The 20,943-nt window shown below is 41.4% G+C and overlaps 1 protein-coding gene across 3 annotated transcripts in view; it reads left to right on the forward strand.

The window, feature by feature from the left end:
• The window catches only part of MBNL2 (muscleblind like splicing regulator 2), a gene marked incomplete at its 5' end in the record, with an annotated part of 72,884 nt that overhangs the window by 30,341 nt on the left and 21,600 nt on the right, over positions 1-20,943 (forward strand). For 2 of the 3 annotated variants that reach the window (XM_082337934.1, XM_082337936.1), the window contains 4 exons: positions 7,228-7,392; positions 10,487-10,687; positions 11,860-12,123; positions 19,363-19,516. In XM_082337934.1, coding sequence (XP_082194060.1) covers positions 7,228-7,392; positions 10,487-10,687; positions 11,860-12,123; positions 19,363-19,516 — 784 coding nt within the window. Of the gene's footprint in view, positions 1-7,227; positions 7,393-10,486; positions 10,688-11,859; positions 12,124-18,655; positions 18,710-19,362; positions 19,517-20,943 lie in introns of all 3 variants that reach the window. The other variant, XM_082337935.1, reaches the window with a different exon arrangement.

Raw genomic sequence — 20,943 nt, forward strand, 5'->3', positions numbered from 1 at the left:
GGGATCTTATTCTGATCTCCATTTCTTTCTATAAAATTAGATCTGAATCTACTTAGGCTAAACGAATTGTGTTTTCATAAGCATGCGTATTTGCAAGTCAACATACTCTACATGTGAAATTATACAAAATTCAAAAAACGTTTGAAGCTTTTTTGTATACCTTAAGGAAGAAATAAAATGCTAAATTACATTTTAAAAAAATCTATGACTAGTCATTCTTCAGGCTTAACTAAATCCCCTAAGTCCTTGCACATATGCTTAACTCTATGGGCATGTGTAGTCCTACAGATTGTGGGAGATGGTACATATTCCCAGCAAGTGCAAAGGGAATACTTTAATGGAGGTGTGGTATCTGTTTTTTTACTTCCTGAGAGAAGTTAGGAAGCAGATAGACCTGCACAGGAAAATTGAATTCCCACATTGTGATGCTAGATGGAAAATACTTTTTAATTCAGTCCAAACTGAAGTCTAGTGGTTTTCCTTGAGTGTTCCTTTTGATGATTGAGCTTTCATGTCCTAAAATATATAGGGAAATGCATAAATGCAAGTCCTGTAGAACAAGAGGAATCATCCCTCTCTGCATACGAATACATAGTCAGTGTTTTCTCTAATTTTTTTTTTCTTTTTGCTATTTCTGCATTTGAAAAATGACATTTGAACTGGATGTTTTGGGGTGGTAGAGTTAGCGTGGCTGTCTATGCACAGGAGCAGAAGCTTAAGTATCTCAAAATACCCTGCCCTCCTATTGACTGGGTCTATTTTTAGCCTCAGGGAGCCCAGGCTTATTGGAATTGAGAAGTCCTGATTTATGCAATGGTGAAATTGTTAAATTGATTGGGTGAGGCCACACACGTTCCCAACCAGAATTTGCTGAGGGGTTGCTGGGAAAGAATCCCAAAGGAGAAGAAACAGTTTCTGCTGTTGTCCGAAACTCTTCCAGAGGAGTATTTATGGCTTAGGTACCTCCACAGCTGCTGACATTGCTGTCTCTGTGGCTATTCTTGCTGTGTGCTGCCAGTGCCCCAGACAGTGGCCTGTGCTAGCTCTTGCTCTGCCAAGGTTTGAACAGTATGTAATATCTTCAGGTATCTAATATCAATATCAAGCAGGTGATGTCTAGCTAACCAGCATGCCCACAGTTGCAAGTGCATTAGTTTATCAAAATGTGATCTGATCTTTACAACCATGTGCAAGTTTGCTGAAGCTGCATGATACAGAAAATTGCAATTTTTTTTTCCAGTAGGAGAGGTGATTGTGGCATCAGGTGATTATTACTTTTTAAAAAAATTTTTTTTTTGGTGTGTCTTTTCCAGCTCCAGCAAATGTTTGGATCTCAGTGTGTCTAGCTGGAAACGAGAAAATCTTTTTGCCCTTGTAGAACCAGTTGCTCAGATGCCTTCTAAAACCATTCATGTCTTGGAAGTCATATACTTTTTTTTTCCCCCATAAGACTGCATATTTAATCCTGAGAGATCATACAATTTCATCTGCATTTGTTAGTTTTAGCTTGTTTTCTTAAGGAAACAGGTTTTGCATAATTGCACTATCCATATTTTTGCCAGCATCATCCTCAAACTCTAATAACTTTTGAACACCCTGGCCAGTTTCAAGCGAAGTTGCTAGAAGCCGACATCTCAAAGACGTATCGCAAAGTTCTTACTGGTTATGCAAGAATCAGTGTCTGGGTAGAATAGAGAGAGCCAAATTACTACCCCATTAAGGAAAAGGCTAGAGCGAGCACTGAGCTGCTCCCGAGCGTGGTCTGCCAGCCGCGTGCACATTTTGGCTGGCCCTTCAGGACATGCACAGCTTGAGAAAGTTATATTTATCGTGTGAGTTGTTTCCTGGTCTATAGTTAGGAGAGGTGGGAGGGTGTTCTGGGGGAGAAGGAAGGAGGGAGGTGGCGTACAGGAGGAAGCTGGGAGTTTAGGGAGAACAGAGGTGGGTGGGGGGAGCTGGAAGCATCCTGGAGAGCGGGGTTAGGAACAAGGGGCAGACGTCTGCAAGGAAGCAGGCCTCCCTTTTTCTGCTCCTCATCTCATAACCTGCCTTTTAAAGGTGATGGGGTGTCCCATGTCAGATGTTAGGCTGTGCTGTGAGGTGGGGGAGGCATGCTCTGTTGTTTCCCACTAATAGTATCAATAAGTTGCCTCAATTAACTTTGGATTTGTACGCTCAGCTTCAAGCTGGACTTTCCCCATTTCAACTATTTAAGGAAAATATAAATAATTTGATTGGTTCAATGATGGATAACACTGCCACTTTGATAGGATGGCAGGTAGCCATGGCTGCTGCCTTCCCAAAGTGTGAGGTAAAGCATAGAGAATCACAGAATCATAGAATTGTTAAGGTTGGAAAGGACCTCTGAGATCATCGAGTCCAACCGTTAACCTAACTGCCTGGTCTACCTCTAAACCATGTCCCTAGAAGTCTTAAAAGTCTTAGAGGGAGTCTTACTTTAGCTGGTATGGTTTAAAAAACCTAACATGTATCCCTCAGGGTTCAAACCTGAGACAGGCACACTCACAGAAGACAACATGATGACATTGCATGATGATGCTCCTCCTGTAAGAGCAGCCTCCAAGGGCAAGGGGGTTGTCCAAAGGTGCAGCCCAGCTCCTCATAGCTGTGCATGGTGGGAAGACATGAGGCAGCCAGCATAAGCTGAAACTAGACAGGTTCAAACTGCATATAAGGAAAATCATCATGAGGACAGCCAAGCAGTAGATCAGATATTTCGGAGAGGTTGTGCAGGTTCCACCTGTGGAGGTTTCCAAGACCTGGCTGGAGCAACCTGGTCTGACCCCAGGGCTGACCCTGCTCTGAGCAGGTGCGACTGGCGACCTCTCAAGGTCCCTTCCAACCTGAATTAGCCTCTCCTTTTGCCAAAAAAACCCACTACATTGTGCTGCAGAAAAGTATCTTACAGCAGTTTTGGATTGACTGTATAGATTGGGGCTGTTAGATTTACTAGTGGGGCTTCTATGATAAGCATACTAAGAATATGTATTGAACCCCGTCTTAAAAGCAGAATTCAGTACCTGAGTGAAATGGTTGTGGATGCATTAGTTGATTCTCGGCTTAAGAGATAAGAGAGACATTATTTTGCCCCCTTCTTTTTTTTTAATTCAAACATCTTATTTTTATGAAAAATAAAGGCAATTTTAGTAAGTAAAAACTAACTCATTATTATGCATAAGCAATTCCCAGCCTGGATCTGGATGAATTATTATTATTGTTACTATTAGAGCAATAATAAAATACTGAAGAATGCTGTGGATTTATAAAATATTCAAGACAGAGATGTGGCCGTACAACTTGTAGACAGGAAATGGGTTCTTAGTGTCTTCATATGCAAAGTTACAGGGTGTTACTTCTGCACTCGCTTCATTTTCCTTATTTTAAAATTATAATTCTTAGCACATACCTAGCTTTTTAGTATACTCCAGTCTGTGGTCTGTCTTGTGCCATTGATGTTAGGCAAACTACCTATTGTTCTTAATAGGGAAAACTATTGATTTAAAAAAAAAAGTCAGTGGTGTGACATGGCTTGTTAAGGGATGTGGTTTTGATATTAAGCCAGTCAGGTAGCAGCTCCCATGACCATTGCCCCTGCAGAAGCGGAGCCTCTCGTTGCTGTGCCTGGGTGATGGGCACTGGAGTCCTTTGAGTTCCCAGCTCCTTGGTGCACCCTTTCCCTCTCCCACTTTTTTTCAGGAATAAAGCCTGTGGCACACCCCCAACGCAAGCCACAGCACGTTCCCAGTAGAAGAGTAGTTTTTCTGCTAAAACTTTCCATTACCTGCCTGAAATGTGGCCCTGCGCGTTAGGCTAGTCTAGTTGTAGAGCACAAAGGCAGAGAAATGAAAGGTCAGAGGTAGGTACCATCTTTGTAGGATGAGGGGAGTAACAACAGTGCTGGGAATTTAGTCTGAAATCTACTATCCATTGCAGAGAAGGAGACAGCTCATTGAAAGTGATTTTTTCAGGTGAACTCGCATGGGAAGTGCACAACAGCTTGTGATGTGCATGTCGATAACCTTTGCTTCACGGGTGACAGGAGTTTCTAGGGACCAAGTTTCAAACCAGTCTGTCTGTGCCCTCAGTTTCAGGACTCTGACTCACATGCGGGAACAGGTTAAAAGTTGTATGAAGCAATTATTTTCCCTGCTGCCTGCCTCATCCTGCTGAGAGAGTTTGTGCTGCCGTGCGCCGGCGGGACTGAATGTCTGTGGAGCAGCTCCCGAACTGCTGTGGTTTTAAGAGCTGTGATGAACCAAACCTTGCTCCACAGGCTTGATACTGATGCTCCCTGAAGTTAAAACACTCAGTTTTGTCTCTGTATTTGCTATGAGGTGGCCTGCTCGCATAGTAGTTTTTTGCAAGAATCCAAAGTGAACTCTTATTGTAGACGTTGACCCAACCAACATGTTGAATACCCCTGCATCTTGCGTACAGTTGCCTGTTCTACTGTTTGCTTGATACATGCTGTCATCTCAGTTGGGCTTCGTATTTGACTTTTTAATAAAGAAAAAAATCCAGGGTCCCATTTGACTGAGATGACACTACAAATTTGAATTTTTGTCCTTGCAGTGATCAGTAGTTGGGAATCAGCCAGGTTCCTCTCTGAAACTTATCTTATCAGGAGTTCACAGGGACATGGAGCGTTTGTTAAAAAAAGAATGAAAAGTTGATTATAGGTGTTTTCCTGCAACCATTGTAGGTCCAAAGAGTGAAAGCTGGTCTCAGAATTTATTTAATTTTGGTAGCTAGGGCTGGATTAATTCACTATTTTCAGTGCTCATTCCGCTGCGGTTTATTTTGGGTCATTTAATTTCAACAAGGCTTGATCTGTTTACAGCGCTTTCTATAGTAGCGTGACGGGGCCACGCAGCTCTTTTATAATATGTTCATTGCTAACCAGGAGCTTAAAAAAACTAGCAAATGAGGCACAGACATGAATAAGTTTAGAGAGGACAGTACATTTTTGTACGGTTGGATTATTTTGGAAAGTTTTCTGAAATAACCAATCTTTTGTGCACTGTGGGTCGCTTTGCAGAACTTGAAGTGATGGTATATAGTAGCCATGTGCTTTCAGAGGTAAGAGTGGAGGGCTGGCTGAAGGCACTCCTCAGGCTTAAGGTACTTCAAAAGTCACTGTGGTTGAGAGTTGCTCTCAATCCTTATTTGAGGAGCACTTTTGTTTCCATAGGTAGATATTTCCATCAGGTAGAGTAGTTTGATTTGATTTTGCTGTTTTGATTTTCAGATTTGCTGTATGAAGCATTCATATATAAAATAGATTAAGGTTGAATAGATCTCAGTTAGCAATGTCTTAATTAGTTGGCCTCATCAGCCAACGCAAAAGCGTATGCTCATTGCCTGCGCCGAGCATGCTCCAATGTAACGTTATGAAGGTGATGGCCTTGTTCCCCCTGAATGGAAGAGCCAGCCTTCTTCTGTGCCCATCAGATCGTGACTGTTTCTGGTTCTGCTCGTGCCAGCTGACAAAGTAACATCCATTTCGTGTACTTCATTAAACCAGACAGCATTAGCGACTCGCACAGCAGAAGTCAGAAGGAAGGCATGATGTCCTGAAAATGGCTGCATCTATGCTAGCAGGTTAAAACAGCACCAAGAAGTGTTCCTGAGCACCAAGACCTTTTTTTTTTTCTTAAATCTTTAGCTTTCTTGAACTCTTCTGGCCTCTGCCGTTTCCCATACTCTCGAGCAGTGGCCAGGCACAGTTCAGGAAAGGGCTGTTCTCAATGGTTTTATAGTGTGGAAATAGCCGTTTGCATTCCCGTCGGCCTCGGTGCAGGAGAACCTTCCTGAACATGTTTAACTTACTCCTGTGTACGTATTTATTACATCCTTACAGCAGATTAGAGGCCGAATGAGCAGTGTTTTGGCGTCTGAGTAAGAAGTATAACCTTAACACTGTTGTTCTGGGACATTCGAAGCGTATTGAAGGTTTTGTAGCAGTGTGTGTGTGTGCCGGTATGCATACACAGAGTCAGTGTACGTGTGTCCTGTGGGATGTTCTTGCATAGGGATCTTAATGTTTTCTTGGCTATGGGAGGATATTCCAGCTTGGCTACGAATTGTAAAGCCCTTATACCAGTGAATGGAAAGTTTAAAAAGCACTTTTTAAAAATGTCTCGATTTGGAAACGTACCTTCTGCAAGTTGAGTGTGTCAAATGCAGTTTGACTAATAATCTAGGTCCTCTGGTCACAGCTCTTAAAACTTTGTGGCTGTTTGTGAGCTGCGTCATCGAGGAGCTTCTGATCTCAGCAGGTTCAGCCCTGCAGCTGCACAACCTGCTGGTGCACCCTACGATTTCCCTTTCTGGGCAAAAAACGTACCAGCATGTCTTATGCTGCTCTACCTGCATTTTGGTCAGCATGCACTGCTTGTAGAGGTGTGCTCCATGTCCATCTGCTCCAACACAAGCCACCTCAGAGGTGACTGCCCACCCGTATTTTTATTGTCTCTTACTGTCTCATAGCTGCCTAAAAATTCCTGGTTTCAGGTTGATTGGGAGCTCTCTTTTTGTTGTGTGCCTTCACATTTAGCTCCGTGCACTGCTTCTGAATTTAGGCTGCGAAAGTACCAGCTTGACTTCTTTTATACTTGAATGGAAATAGTTCAAAGTTGTGCTGATGTAATGAAAACAGGAGGCCAGGAGGCAGTGAACTGGAATAAGGGTGAACGTATGAGAGAACACAAGCAGAGAGCGGCCACTTTAGATCCTTACTGCCATGAACACACAATTGTTTTTTTTAATATAATGTGCTTAAAAGCTGCATTTCTCTTAAAGAACGTTTGAATTTGTTGTTCATAATGTAATGTCATTTATAAAAACATTTATGTTACGGTAACACCAGATAGTCTAGCCAAGATACCATGAGAGACGGTTCAGGCAGTCTGTGTAATACTCAGAGTATTAATTGTATAGCAGTGATCTGTACGTTACAATGAAAATGCCATCACCTATTTTCAAAGTGTTTCTCTTTTTTCATGGCTAATAACCTTAATGATCAGTCAGAGGTAGCGGGCTGAGGCAGAGCTCAAGGCCGTCAGCTCCTCCCAGCCTGCTACATAGTTCCCAGGAAACACCCTGTATTTCATCAGTTCTTGCTTAGTTTATGGTGTAATATTTTGCTGGAAGGCATTAGATGATCATCAAAAGCAGCAGATCAATTAGTGTGACTTCTTTTTCCAGGGTCGTTGTACAAGGGAGAACTGCAAGTACCTTCATCCACCAACACATTTAAAAACTCAGCTGGAAATCAATGGCAGAAACAACTTAATCCAACAAAAAACTGCAGCAGCAATGCTTGCCCAGCAAATGCAGTTCATGTTTCCAGGGACACCACTACAGCCAGTGGTAAGTATATTTCTCTGATGGTGTTATTGGTAAGTAAAGTTGAAGACTATATTGACCTGCAAAAGTTCTCTAAACTAGTGTCAATAAAAATAGTCCCCATCTGTTGACTTAAGGAACTGCTCAGATGCTAGAGATATGTTCATTTATATTTGCATTTGAAGATACAATGGAGTGTTGCTGTAGATTTTATATATATTTTTATCCCAGACTCATTTGCTTTTTTTTTTTCTTTCTTTTTTGTTTTTTTCCCTTCATTCAGTTCATGTCAGGTTTAGTCTAAATTTGCAAGATTTTTACCTATAATCCTTTTGGAGGTGAAAATTTGTAGAATAATAATAATAATAATAACAACAACAACAACAACAACAACGATAACAACAACAACTAGTAAGCTATTTGAATAGGAATGCAGAATTCCCCTCTTAGGAGTCTATGGGTTTGAGTGGCTTTAAGCAGTGTTTAATCCCAGTACCAGGAACAAAGGTTAATGTCATTCTGGGTAGCGTTTTTTTACTCTCTTGAAATCTGAAGTGTCCCAGAATAAGACAGAGAACTGCTGGAGCATGCACTTTACAAACTCAGCGTTTTATCTTAAGGTAATGCGTATGGTGCCTGGGACACTTCAAATCCAGAAGGTAACATAAAACTAGAGTCTAGCAGGCATGAGCAGCGTCTTTGGATATACATAAAAACTGTCAGTTGCTCTGGGCTGCCTTTGCAGTTGAGCTCCTCATTGTACCAGACTTCCAGAGCATGGTTAGGCAAGTAATCTGAATTAAACTTTTCACACATGGCTGCTAATGATGTTTTCTCAATCTGAATGCCTGGTATAAGGCACTGGAGTGGGATTTCTTTCTCTAACTTGAGGCATCTGGAGTGTTGGCATCAACTTCTGCATTGGGCTTCCAAGGTCCATTCATAGTTTATCAAAAGACGATGGCACTTCTAATTGCTATTCACTTGGCTTGTTTCAGACATCTGCATTCAGATTAGATTATTTGGTTTTTTAAGTGCCTTTGTCTTTCCATGGGCTATCACAGGAGCCAAGCGTAAGCATCTCAGAGGAAGACATCTGTATTTGGTCACAGGAAGCTCACCCCAGATGTCTTTTTCAAATGTGTTCTTACAGTTGAAACATCTGCTGTAAGGTGGGAGACATGAACAAAAATTGCATGTCAGGAGTCCCTGAATGTCTGGTAGATGTTCATCAAAATGTATCTTGGTATATTGGCATAATGCGTTTTAATATTTCCTGTTTCTTTACTGCTTGAGTTTTCACCAGAAAAAGTTTTGATGAAGTAATAGATTCCACCTCTTAGTATTATGAGAAAAATTGAAGTGGCAAAATCGTACTTTCCTCTACTCACCCATTTCATCATTTGAACTTCACAGTTTCATTGACGTAATGCCTTCTGTACTGATTGCTGTGATAAAAGTGCCAGGTTTTATTTTTCTGTCTAGCATAAATTACCAGATTAAGATGACTCAGCCTTGACCAAATGGATAAAAAGTGAAAGAAAATTCCATAGAAGTCATTTGACATGTGGATTTATTCTTAAAATTATATCTGATACAAAGCTGTTATTTATATTATACATAACACATATTGTCCTCAATATAGTTGAACTGTTGTTTCATATGAATGTTCATTATTATGCTCTAAAGAATTTAGCTCATACTTGACATATAAACTGGGCTGTTTGATATCAGGCAGTTTTGATCTCTGATAAAAACAGAGCATTATTCACTTTTAACTCTCTAGGGCAGGTAGATGCCATTTCCGTACAGCTGAGTATCCTGGCTAATCTGCTGCTCAAAGCATCTTCTTGGTACTAACTCACATTCATTTATAATTTAGTAATTGGTTCCAAAGACAAAAAAAAAACAAAAACAAAACCAAAACAAAACCAAAACAGAAATAAACCTTCTAGCTCCTATGCTTTCTCTTGTGTATTTTCTACATATTGTGTGTGGCTGCCTTCCCTTCTCCAACAGAGGCCATGCAGGCCACCTTCATGAGAAAGCCACTCCTCCTTTGTTAAGTGTTTTTAAGTCTTTCCTTAGTGTTCTGCTGTTGCGTGGTTCATTTCTAGCTGCCGGCTTATTTGGGAACTTAATTTCTGACGAAGCTAATCTGAGATGTGTCCTGTTTTTCTGCGCAGTTTTTCCTCGTTTATAATTATAGCTTTACTCTCTGGGGTAAACATCAGCTCTGCAGAAGTAAAGCACTTTCCAGGTCTGACCGTGGTGATGTTCTGCCTCCACCCCCCATGGAGCTGGTGGTAACAAACTCACCATTCTGCCTTGGCAGGCCTGTGTTTCAGCATCACACAAGTGCTCTTTCTTCTGGTCATGACTTCTCTGACTTGCCGTAGGAAGGCATGAAACAGATTTTTAGACCCCTATCATTCCTTCCAATCAAATTTTTTCCTAAGATGAACTCTAGCTAAGCCTGAATAATCCCTTTCTAAATATTGTGTCCAACTGAGATTATAATATTTATTCTGCTTGCCACTGGTGACAGCTGAGCACACAAACATTCGCAAAGGTGAGGTTTTTCGATGTGTGAGCCATAGTAACATATAATTGCAGGAGGTGGCAAAATAAGGCATGCAAACAGATGGAAGTTACATGCCAAAGAGCTCATTATATATAGTCTTATTAGAAATATGGCTTTAATATAGTTAATAACGCTTCACCTATGAAATCTGGTACTTTGAAAAATAGCCTGTTTTCCCAAGGAAAACAGGTATTGAGAAAAAGCAATAAAATCTATGTTATTTCTGCTTTTAGATGTGTAAATAAGCCTGCAATGTAAGCTGGACCTCCATAGAGATTCAGGTTCAAAGTACGACTTCCTTTGCATTGGCAGCCTCTTTTCCAATAATAGAGCTACAAAGGCGGTTCTTCGTATGCCGCCTGGAATGTGTTACGTGATTAAAAGAAGAGAGTATGCCATGTGTTTTGCCAGCTGTTTGAAATTTTTTCATTAAGAAAATGAATCAGCGCCAGAAAGAACGTGCAAAAGACAACTAGTAAGCTCTTGATTAAGGGGTTGTTTTTTTTCATCTTGGTCTGTGTTTTCCTTTTGCAGCCCACGTTTCCAGTGGGTCCCACAATAGGAACGAACACAGCTATTAGCTTTGCTCCTTACCTAACGCCGGTAACACCGGGAGTTGGCTTAGTCCCGACTGAGATCCTACCCACGCCGCCTGTCATTGTTCCTGGAAGTCCACCGGTTTCAGTCCCCGGTTCAACTGCTACCCAGAAACTCCTCAGGACTGATAAACTGGAGGTACTGTAGACACTGCCGTGACTAGAAATACAATCCTCTGTTAGGCTGTGTGACAGATCTTGAGGGGAAAAACTCTTATTGTTTTAGAAACAATGCTTAAATTTAGTTGCTACAAGTAAAGACCTTGTAACCAGGCAGGATTTCTACACTTGCAGCCAGTGGTAATTAAACACTGTTACTTTTAAGGTAGTGCATTCGCTCAAATTTAATATACAGACACCAACATGAATTTTCATCTTTCGTAAAGTTCATCTCCTCCAAAATACCTCAAGTGTACATGCCTGTGAAGGTATGCCTTGATGAAATATCTAACAAGCACATTTTTATTGCAGTATTAATTCTGTCCCGCTTTTTATGCATTGATATTAGGGGAATTTTATAGCCTTATGGATCGATGTTAGGGGAATGGTATAGCCCTTCAGCGTTGAGCTACAGATGGAGATGTCGAATGTTACGATCCCTGCAGCAGGCTGAAGGGGCAAGCCCCCAGCCATGTGCAGAGCCTCCCTGGTGTTGATGGCTCTCCACATGGCTGGGCTCGGTGGAGTCTGTGATCCAAGTATACGAGAAGGCCAAATGGCTCTTGCAGAAATGAATGTCCTTTCCCAAAAGCCTAAGCACTAATGTCTTAGAGCACGTTTCTTCTTAGGAAAATCAGCATATTCATTCCTACCGTTTTTGAAAATTGTTTTTAAGGAGGGTTTCCATTTTATTTGTAGACTCCATAAAAAATACAGTGCACCTGATGCATATCTTCCCCAGGTCTCAGCAAGAGATCAGTGGAGCTGCAAGAATATAAAGTGTAGTCAGAAAGGGACTGAATATTTTGTGATTCCCAGCTAGTTTTGCAGGGGCAGTTACTTCAGTAAATGTCCTTCCTAGGTGTTTTCTAGACAGGGAAAAGGAAAGGCATTTGGGAATGCTTCTGTTGCCTGTCAAGTTCATTTAGCCACCATACTGCAGAGCTACCTGAGGAGCCAAGCACGTAAGGGCAAAATAGATGTGTTTCCCTGTCCCAGAAGAAGTTGAAGGGTTTATTAAATTGAATTCTCTGAAAAACTTGAACTAACCAGGGAAGGGGGCAGGTTTGTCTTTTGGGGGTGCGGGGCTCTCCTTGCCCTTTCGCGTTGGGCCGAGCTCTTCCCCTGCAACGCGTGTTGTTTTGCACGTAGGTGTGCAGGGAGTTCCAGCGGGGAAACTGTGCGCGTGGAGAGACTGATTGCCGCTTTGCGCATCCAGCAGACAGCACAATGATTGACACAAACGACAACACCGTAACCGTGTGTATGGATTACATAAAAGGTCGTTGCATGAGGGAGAAATGCAAGTATTTTCACCCTCCTGCACATTTGCAGGCCAAAATCAAAGCGGCGCAACACCAAGCCAACCAGGCTGCGGTGGCAGCCCAGGCAGCTGCGGCAGCTGCGACTGTGATGGTAAGTGCTGGCATATATGGCTGCCTTTTTTTGACAGAAGCTCTTTGATGCCTATTTTGCTTCGATTTAATGCTGTTTGCTTATACTTTCTTTTCTCTTTTGCCTCTTTTTTTTCCTTTTTTTTTTTTTTGGTAAAAGATAAGAATTTATAAAATTATTACTATTGCTTGATGGGAGGAAGCACTTTTTTTCTTTATGCCCGTATTTTAATGCTGTATTTCTATCCAAGACAGTGAAGCAAATGACGCTCTATACCACTTCTGTTCTCTGCCTTGATTATATGTTAAATTTGCCCCTAGTATTTCCAAGCAGAAATAAAACTGACAAGCTTCAATGTCCCCTGGAAAATAGGGGCACATACACTGTTTTAGCTCTTTGATGACAGATATACATGTGGAAATTTGGAAGAAAAGGAAGAAAAGCAAAGAGAGAGCTTTTGCCTCAGAGATTGGTAGTTGAAAAGAAACCTGTATTAGGATTCAACTTGCCCCACCTTAGATGTCAGGCAGTTAGATAACGGAGCCTAGCCTAGCCACCTTGGTCTCGCTTTATAGGTAGTGGAGAAAAAACAGCGCATTCATCTGATCTACCACTAGTGCCTGTCTGAGGATGAAAAAGAACTGCCCTCTGTAGATACACATCTATCCCCGCTGACTAAAAAGTGTTGACTATATCTTTTTGAACTTTGGTTAGATCAGTCTCACACCTAGAGAGTTCTCTTGCCTCTCCCGCTGTCATGGGCAAGTTACTTGAATCTCTCTATGATACAATTTTTCTATTAGAAAAACAGGGTTTAAAAGTAGTAAAAAGTGGGAATCCTTAGGAAAAAGCATAGTGACTATAGTCAGAAGAAAAGAGATTGAGGGCTTTCTATTTTCAGATATTTTAAGCTCTTACTGAAAATTGTTCAGACAAGTCAGCCCATCCATTTACCAGTATTGGATATCTCTTACGGTTGCTACCAGGAGAGTTGATAAATTTAAGTAGAGTGGTATTGATAAAGTTAAATAAATCAAGCATGCACGATCTGACTTGGGAGACAAAATTGCTCGCAGCAAATCAAAGAATCATTGTCCTCATTGCTGGCAGTGGACGAATAATTAAGCAGATGTGGTTTGTGGACTTGTGGGCAGTGCATACAATAGTTATAGACAATACAGTTATTCTCTGGGTAAAAAGCTGACCAGAAACACAATACAGTACAGTATATAACTACCCCAAGCTATTGTATTTAGCAAATTAGCAAAGACCAGACTTTTCAAGGGACAAAGGGTAAGTTATGCAAGAAAGTAAACCTCCAAACAGAACATTTCTTAACTTTTAATATTCTTTCTCTTATAGTATCCCCAGTCTCTGTTTCAGATGAGGTGATTTTTAGTTAAACTTTCCTGTGCTTGCAGAACTTGAATACCATCTGGAAATTAAAGCAAGTGAGATTTTTTTTTTTAAATTCTAATTAGCTTCTACAGTGCAGTATTTATTGTCCATTTAGAGAATGTAATATTTCTAGGCAATATACTAAAGAAGAAAGGAGAAAGATGAGGTTCATGTTTTAGTGCTTCAGTAACGGTTGGATATATATCCTGTGATTTTAAATAAGCTGTAATTGGAATTGCATTAGCCTCAAAGCAAGATGAAGCATCTTTGGAAACACAGAATTGAAATGTTAGCATTCTAATGTCATGGGAGAAGGCATCAGGGACCTGTAATTCAGGGTAACTTTTTGCAGAAAACTATGTACAAAATATTTTAATGGCATATTTAGACTACTAAACAGAAAAGATTCTTTACAATCCAGCTATTTTTTGTTTAATATAGATTTGAAACAATCAGACAGAGTGAATGAAAAATCACCGGAATGGCAATAACAACAAAAAAGTGGTAGAAAAGACACGTGCCTGCAAGGCCACTCAAGAACGACCAAGAATACTCAGTTGGGTCTAGAGAGCAAAAGTGAGGCAGAAATATGAATGCTTACCTGTAGGGTTCACTTGCAGGTTGCTCCCAGGTTGAAATTGTGTAGAAGAGGTTTTCTTTCCTGGCTGGGAGCTGGCTGCGTTGCTCTGGTCCAGAGGGTGCTCGTATAGGTGAGCATTGTGGATAGGGTTAGAGCACTGCAGGCAAAGCTTGTAAGACCATTGAAGGTCAATGAATTCTGCAGCCTGGGACCTAGCAGAAAATGCCCTGTCTGTATTTCTGTACATAGAAGTTTAGGAATTTTTACTCGTCTATCTTAGGTGACCCTGTCATTTGAAGTAAAAAGGAAGGGGAAAGACACTGTGAAAGAGGCTGTAGACCATGTACAATGCTTAAATGTGAAGAGCATTAGAAGGCAGTGTCATCTATCATTGTACTCGGGGAGCTCCAAATATTCATGTGGTGCATCAGCGAGTATAAAAAGTCACTGAAGAATGTACAGCCTAAATTAAAATGTGAATTCATCGTTGGTGTTGGAAAGGACCTCTGGAGATTGTCTAGTCCAATCCCCCTGCTCAAGCAGGGTGAGCTAGAGCAGATTTCCCAGGACATGCCTTGTTGGCTTTTGAAAGTTTCTGATGGTGGGGACTCCACAACTTTTCTTGACAACCTGCTCCATGGTTAAATAATGCTTACAATACAAACCCAAAAACTTATATTTAAATAGAATTTTTCATATTTAAATTTGTTCCCATTGCATCCTGTCCTGTCACAGGGCACCTCTGAGAGGAGTCTGGTTCCATCTTAAGTCCCCCATCAGGGATTTATATACATTGATGAGATCCCACTGCATCTTCCCTTCTCTAGGCTGAACAGTCCCAGCTCTCACAGCCTTTCCTCATATGAGAGGTGCTCCAGTCCCTTAATCATCTTTGGGGCCCTTTATGGGACTGTTTTCTAGTATGTCCATGTCTGTCTTGTACTAGGGCATCCAGACCTGGACATAGTGCTCCACATGTGGCCTCACCAGTGCTGAGTAGAGGGGAAGGATCACCTCTCTCGACCTGCTGGTGATGCTCTTCCTAATGCAGCCCAGGACACTGTCGACTGCCTTTGCTGTGAGGGCGCGTTGCTGGCTCATGTTCAGCTTTGTCCACCAGGACCTTGAGGGCCTTTTCTGCCAAGCCGATTTCAGCTGGGTGGCCCCCAGCATGTACTGGTGCCTGGGGTTGTTCCTCCCCAGATGCAGGGCTTGGTAGTTTCCTTTGTTGAACTTAATGATGCTCCTCTGTGCCCATTTCTTCAGCCTTTCCACATCCTTCTGAGTCGCAGCACATCTATCTTGTGTATAAACCATTCCTCCGAGTTTTACACCACTCGTGACTGGCCTCCAGCAGAACTTCGTGTTGCTGATCACAACCCTTCAGCCTGGTAGTTGAGCCAATTTACAGTCCACCTCGCTGTTTCCCATTTAGCCTGTACTAAATGTATTTGTCTATGAGGATGAAATGGGAGACAGTGCTGAAAACCTTTCTGAAGTCAAGAGAAACAACATCTGTTGCTCACCCCTCACTCACCAAGCCAGTCTCATTGTAGAAGGCCGTCAGGTTGGTTAAGCACAATTTCCTCTTCATAAATCTATGCTGACAACTCCCCATCACCTTCTTGGCTTTCATGTGTTTGGAGACGTTTTTCAGGAGGATTTGCTCCATCACTTTCCCAGGGACTGAGGTGAGGTTGACCAGCCTGTCATTCCTCAGACCTTCCGTCCTGCCCTTTTTGAAGATAGGAGTGTCATTTACTTTCTTACAGTCTTTGGGAACTTCCCCCAATGGCAGTGACCTTTCAAAGATAATTAAGAGTGGCCTTGCAGTGACATTGGCCAGCTCCCTCAGCACCCGTCAGTGCATCCTGTCAGCTCCTATGGGTTTGTGTAAATCCAGTTTGTTGAAATGTTCCCTAGCCTCATCCTCCTCCTCCAAGGGTAAATCTTCCTCGCTCCAGACTTTCCCACTGGTCTCCCACTGGCCTGAAGGACAATCCTACCAGTAAAGACTGAGGTGGAGAAGACATTCAGTACCTCAGCCTTTTCCATGTCCTGTGCCACCAGGTCGCCTGCCCCGTTTAGCAGCAGGCCCACATTTTCGCTAGTCTTCCTTTTGTTGCTGATACACTTGGAGAAGCCCTTCTTGTTGTCCATCACATCCCTTGCCAGATTCAACTCCAGGTGGTCTTTGGCTCTCCTAGCCCACCCCTGTATGCTCAGGCTGTGTCCTTATTCCTCCTGGGGCATCCGTCCCTGCTTCCACCTCTTGTGTGCTTCCCTTCTTGCATTTGAGTTTAGTCAGGAGGTTCTTGCACATCCATGCAGGCCTCCACTGTCTGGATCTTGCTCGTGTTCCAGGAGATATTATAGCATACCAGTGTGACACACGGCAGACAAATACTATGCCTCAGTATGTTTGATCATTTTTATTACTATCTTTATTTCCTCTCCATAGCCTTTTCCTCTCCAATCTGTAGCTATTGATTTATTTGCTTGTTAGTTATGTAGGAGATCAAACATTGAGCAGGAGATTACCTGATGGAACAGAAGGAGGCAAAGGAGGTTTTACTGTCAGGACAAAATGAAAGAAAAGGTGAAGGTGGGAGAGAAAAATGGACAGTCGATCTGAAAGCCTGCAAAGAAGGGGAGACTACATGGAAACAAGGTTGATGAGTAGGTCTAGAAACAGATCAAGTTAAAGCCTTCAGGTTGGGAAAACTGTGAGACTGAACTTGCTGTGAAAGGTGAGGGGAAAGCCAGCAAAAAGCTTCAAAACAGGGAGGTGAGGTTAAGAAGAGCATGGAGAAGTGGAGAAAGGCAATTGTAAACACAGAGATAATAAGTTAACGAGTGAGATCAGATAAGATCTGCATTTGGATAATAAAGGTAATTAACTGAAATGCTTTACTCTTAATGATGTTGATTTGAATTTGTGGCCTTCATCATCACATAACGCTGAATTCAGTTGTAATGTGTACACTTCCATCCGTGGTGGATGCAGAGTGGATCTGAGGCTGTGCCCCATGCAGACAGAGTGATGTCCCCTGTGGGGATGCCCATGGGGGGTACCACGTGTCAGCTGCACAGCGCCCTGCTTAGATGCAAGAATGCTCTCCAGAGCCTCACTTTGCACCAGGTGTTTCTTGTTCTGTCTGAGTCTTGGACCCAGACAGATGAGCAGATCCTGTAGATCAGGGTATGTAATCCAGAAATGTGCTGAAGGAGAGATGGGGAGGGCGTTGGGAAGCCTCGTGCAACGTGGGTGCACAAAGTCAGGAACAAAGAATAGGCAAAGCGAGGGCTATCCTGCAAAATACCCTGTTGGCACTAGCTAATCTTGTGACCACAAGCAGTTTGTAGGCATTTTGTGCCTTGTCCTCTTTTTTTTTCCACTTTTGTTCCCTATTTCCACATACTGATGTCAAGGTAGGCATAATCTGCGTATCCTAAAAAGAGCTAAATATCAGTCTGTGTTTAAAAAACAAAAGTAAAAATTCTGATTTCTAAGTAAATCTTCCTTTCCTTTCTAAAGGTTTGTAAGAATTATTTACACTGTAAAACTTGAAAGTAATATGAGAAGATTTTTTACAGAATGCCATCATATCAGCCATAAGTTTGATCTTATTATGGAAGTATACATAAATGTATATGCCTATGTATTATGCCTAAATATTTTCTTTTTAAAAAATTAATAATGCTGGACTAGTGTCATAACTCATACGTTAATGTTCACTTATGAACTGGGAGCAGTATTTTTACTCCCTGCTCCTGAAGCTAGTACTGGAGGTTTTAGCAAAATTTAGAAAATATGTTTTAAATGCTGAAAGGCTTTTTTCCCTCTCATTGTAATGTGGTAAGTTACAAGGAAAAAAAAATCTACAAAAATGACCCAGCTGTAGGGGAAAAAAAAAGGAATTAATGATAAGTTAGTGTAACTAGACGTATTACTTATTCTGCTTTGTATTGGAAAAGGAGAACCTCTCTCATTTGGAACGCCAAATCTATTGAATGATGCACTTCTCTCAATTAAAAGACCCTCACCTTGCAAGCACTGATATTAATAGCATTTGTAGTGCATTACAACTTTCACTAGTGCTTTGTATTTGAAACTGTAGCCTTCCAAATTGATTTTTCCGCTTCAAAATGTGACTTAACTAACTTATCAGGAATTCTTATAGGCGTATCCTTACAACATCCTGCATCTCTGTGAAGTGTTTATATGATGCTTAATAGTGTCTGCAAGCTGCTGTTTTACTCAACTTTCCTGAATTTCAAACATCTATATTTTACTCTCTTATATGCTTTTAACTAAGGTATAGTAGATGCATTTTTGCTTCAGTACTAATTCGAAATGTAATATTCATTTCTTTAGAAGACATTTTTGTTGTTGTGCATGCCTAGTGTTTTGTATGTTGTATATTGCATTCAGAATATTTTTTTCCTTCTCACCTATCCACAAATGCAATGCCGTTCCCATGATGCACCTCTGCTTGCTGTTTACCTGTATGTTAATTCGCTTGAATCCCATTGGCCCACTGCCATCATGTGCTCGCTGCCTGTTATTAAAAGACTCAGTCGACTGCCAAAGCAATGAAGCGACCTCTCGAAGCAACTGTAGACCTGGTACTTTGACCTTTCACCTTTTGCTTTGCATGTAGCTTTTTGTTTTGGTTTTTTTTTTCAGAAAAGCAACTAATGAAATTTGTATCGCTTTACTTTTGAACATCAACTGGAAATGATTTCACATACTCGTTAATTTACCGGAAACTCTATTTATCCATCTCATTCTCATACGTAATAAACGCAGACGATTTAGTTTGGTTCCTAACATGGTTTCATTTTTTTAAATATCCTCTCATGAAAAGTCAAATTGAGATAAAACTGCTTCTGTAATTGAAAACGCTTAACGTAATCCATTAATCTATATAATAATAGGAAACGATATTTAAATTAAAAAAAGAAAATACTTGGCAATGAAACACAAGTGGTTTTTTCTCCCTATAATATTTGAAAACCTATTTAAAGGCAATGCCATTTTCGTTGCTTTAAAGGCCTTTCTTTTCAGTAGTTGTGCTGCTACAGTTTTAGGTTAATAGTACCATGCTTTTGCTATCAATAACAAAATTTCACTCATTTTACATTGCTGTGCTTTGAGTTAATATGCATGGCGAGGCATCTTTAGCCGCTTTAAAAAATAATAAGTTTTTGTATTTATGTATCTGTTACAGACAACGTCTTGAAAATGACACCATTTTAACTAACTTCCTTATTTACAGGCCTTTCCTCCTGGTGTTCTTCACCCTTTACCAAAGAGACAAGCACTTGAAAAAAGCAATGGTGCCAGTGCTGTTTTCAATCCCAGTGTCTTGCACTATCAACAGGCTCTTGCCAATGCTCAGCTGCAGCAACACGCAGCGTTTATCCCGACAGGTATGTTGTACCCACGTTGAACCAATTTTCTGTTGTTCCTTAGGTAGGCTCCGTCTCAGGCAGTTGCACTTAACAGAAGGTATTGTTATGCTCCCTGCCCTACTTGAGGTGAAGTCTGCACAGATATTTACATGTTATTTTAATTCCTCCTGCAAAGTGCGAGAATTGAAGCAGAAATTCCAACACGCCGTTAGGCTGCTTTTTACATTCATAGCCTCGTCCATCATTGTCCAGAGTTTGCCCCTTTTTTCCTACCTTAAATTGGCTGTATTTTGACTTTTATCTGCCAGCACTCTCCTAGGAGACGAGAGGGCAAGGTTCCGCTAGCAAAAATGCTGGGAAAAGCATCGCTCTTCCGAGATGCCATGGGAAGTGTGCTGTGGCCGAGGCGCATCCTCCTGCTCCCTCGGGTGCCGTTTTGCAGCCGTGGGGATTGCCCCAGCCGCGCAGGAGCGGAGCGAGAAGGGGAGCACCAGCTGTACCCTTCCAGTCGATACCTGCACGAAAGCATTGGCAAAACACATCGCTCCCCGCAGCTGCACTAAAGGGCTTTGGGGCATCGGATGCGTTTTCGTGGTTTTCATTTTGGAACGCCACCAGAACTTTTCCTGGCATTTGCAGCTGATAGCTGGGGTTATAATTCTTCATAAGGGTGATCTGAAGACGAGTGAATGTAATTAGCATTTCAGTGCTCGGAACTCTGTAAAAATCAGAGCATTCCGAGCTGGCTTGAACTGCACCGTGACTGGTGGCAGGGCTTCTCTTTAACACTGCGAAAGAAAGAATGTGCTAGGTATTCATGTAAACAATAGCAACATAACCCTCTAAATTATGCCAGTCACCCCTCCCTCCAAACTTCCCAAAGGTAGATATCCTGCCTAATGAATTCTGTGATTTCATTTGTAATAACAAATTACATATTTTTGTATCAGAATGTTATCAAGTGTGAACTTCCAGAATCATTTAAAACTATGTGTTTGCAAATGCGCTTGACATTTCAGCGATATTATTTTAGTTTATAGAAATAATGTCGGTTAAACAAGGAGTGAAACGCAACACACGATGATTTCCCGATCTATCAGCATTCCCATATGTTTTTAAAGATAAAAACAAACACAGATGGCTTTGACTTCATGGAATTTTGCTATAAGGCCTAGTAACAACCTTGAAGCCTGCCCCTGTATTTATAATAGTAAGTTAAAGCATGCCGTATTTTTAGCACATTGGTGCACCAGAATATCTCTGGCAGAAAACATACTGACATTTATGGGAGTGTTTGAAAAAAACAAATAAATTGTGAGACTGCCTATTTGGACATGAATGGAAGACTGCCATGCGCTTACAAATGTACAGAAATTTCCACAAATTTATTTTACATTGTAACCCTGAGAATTTGCAGTATGATATGCATTATTCCTTCTCTTAAG

This window comes from Platalea leucorodia (genome assembly GCF_965183815.1).
Source record: "Platalea leucorodia genome assembly, chromosome: 2".
NCBI lineage: Eukaryota > Metazoa > Chordata > Aves > Pelecaniformes > Threskiornithidae > Platalea > Platalea leucorodia.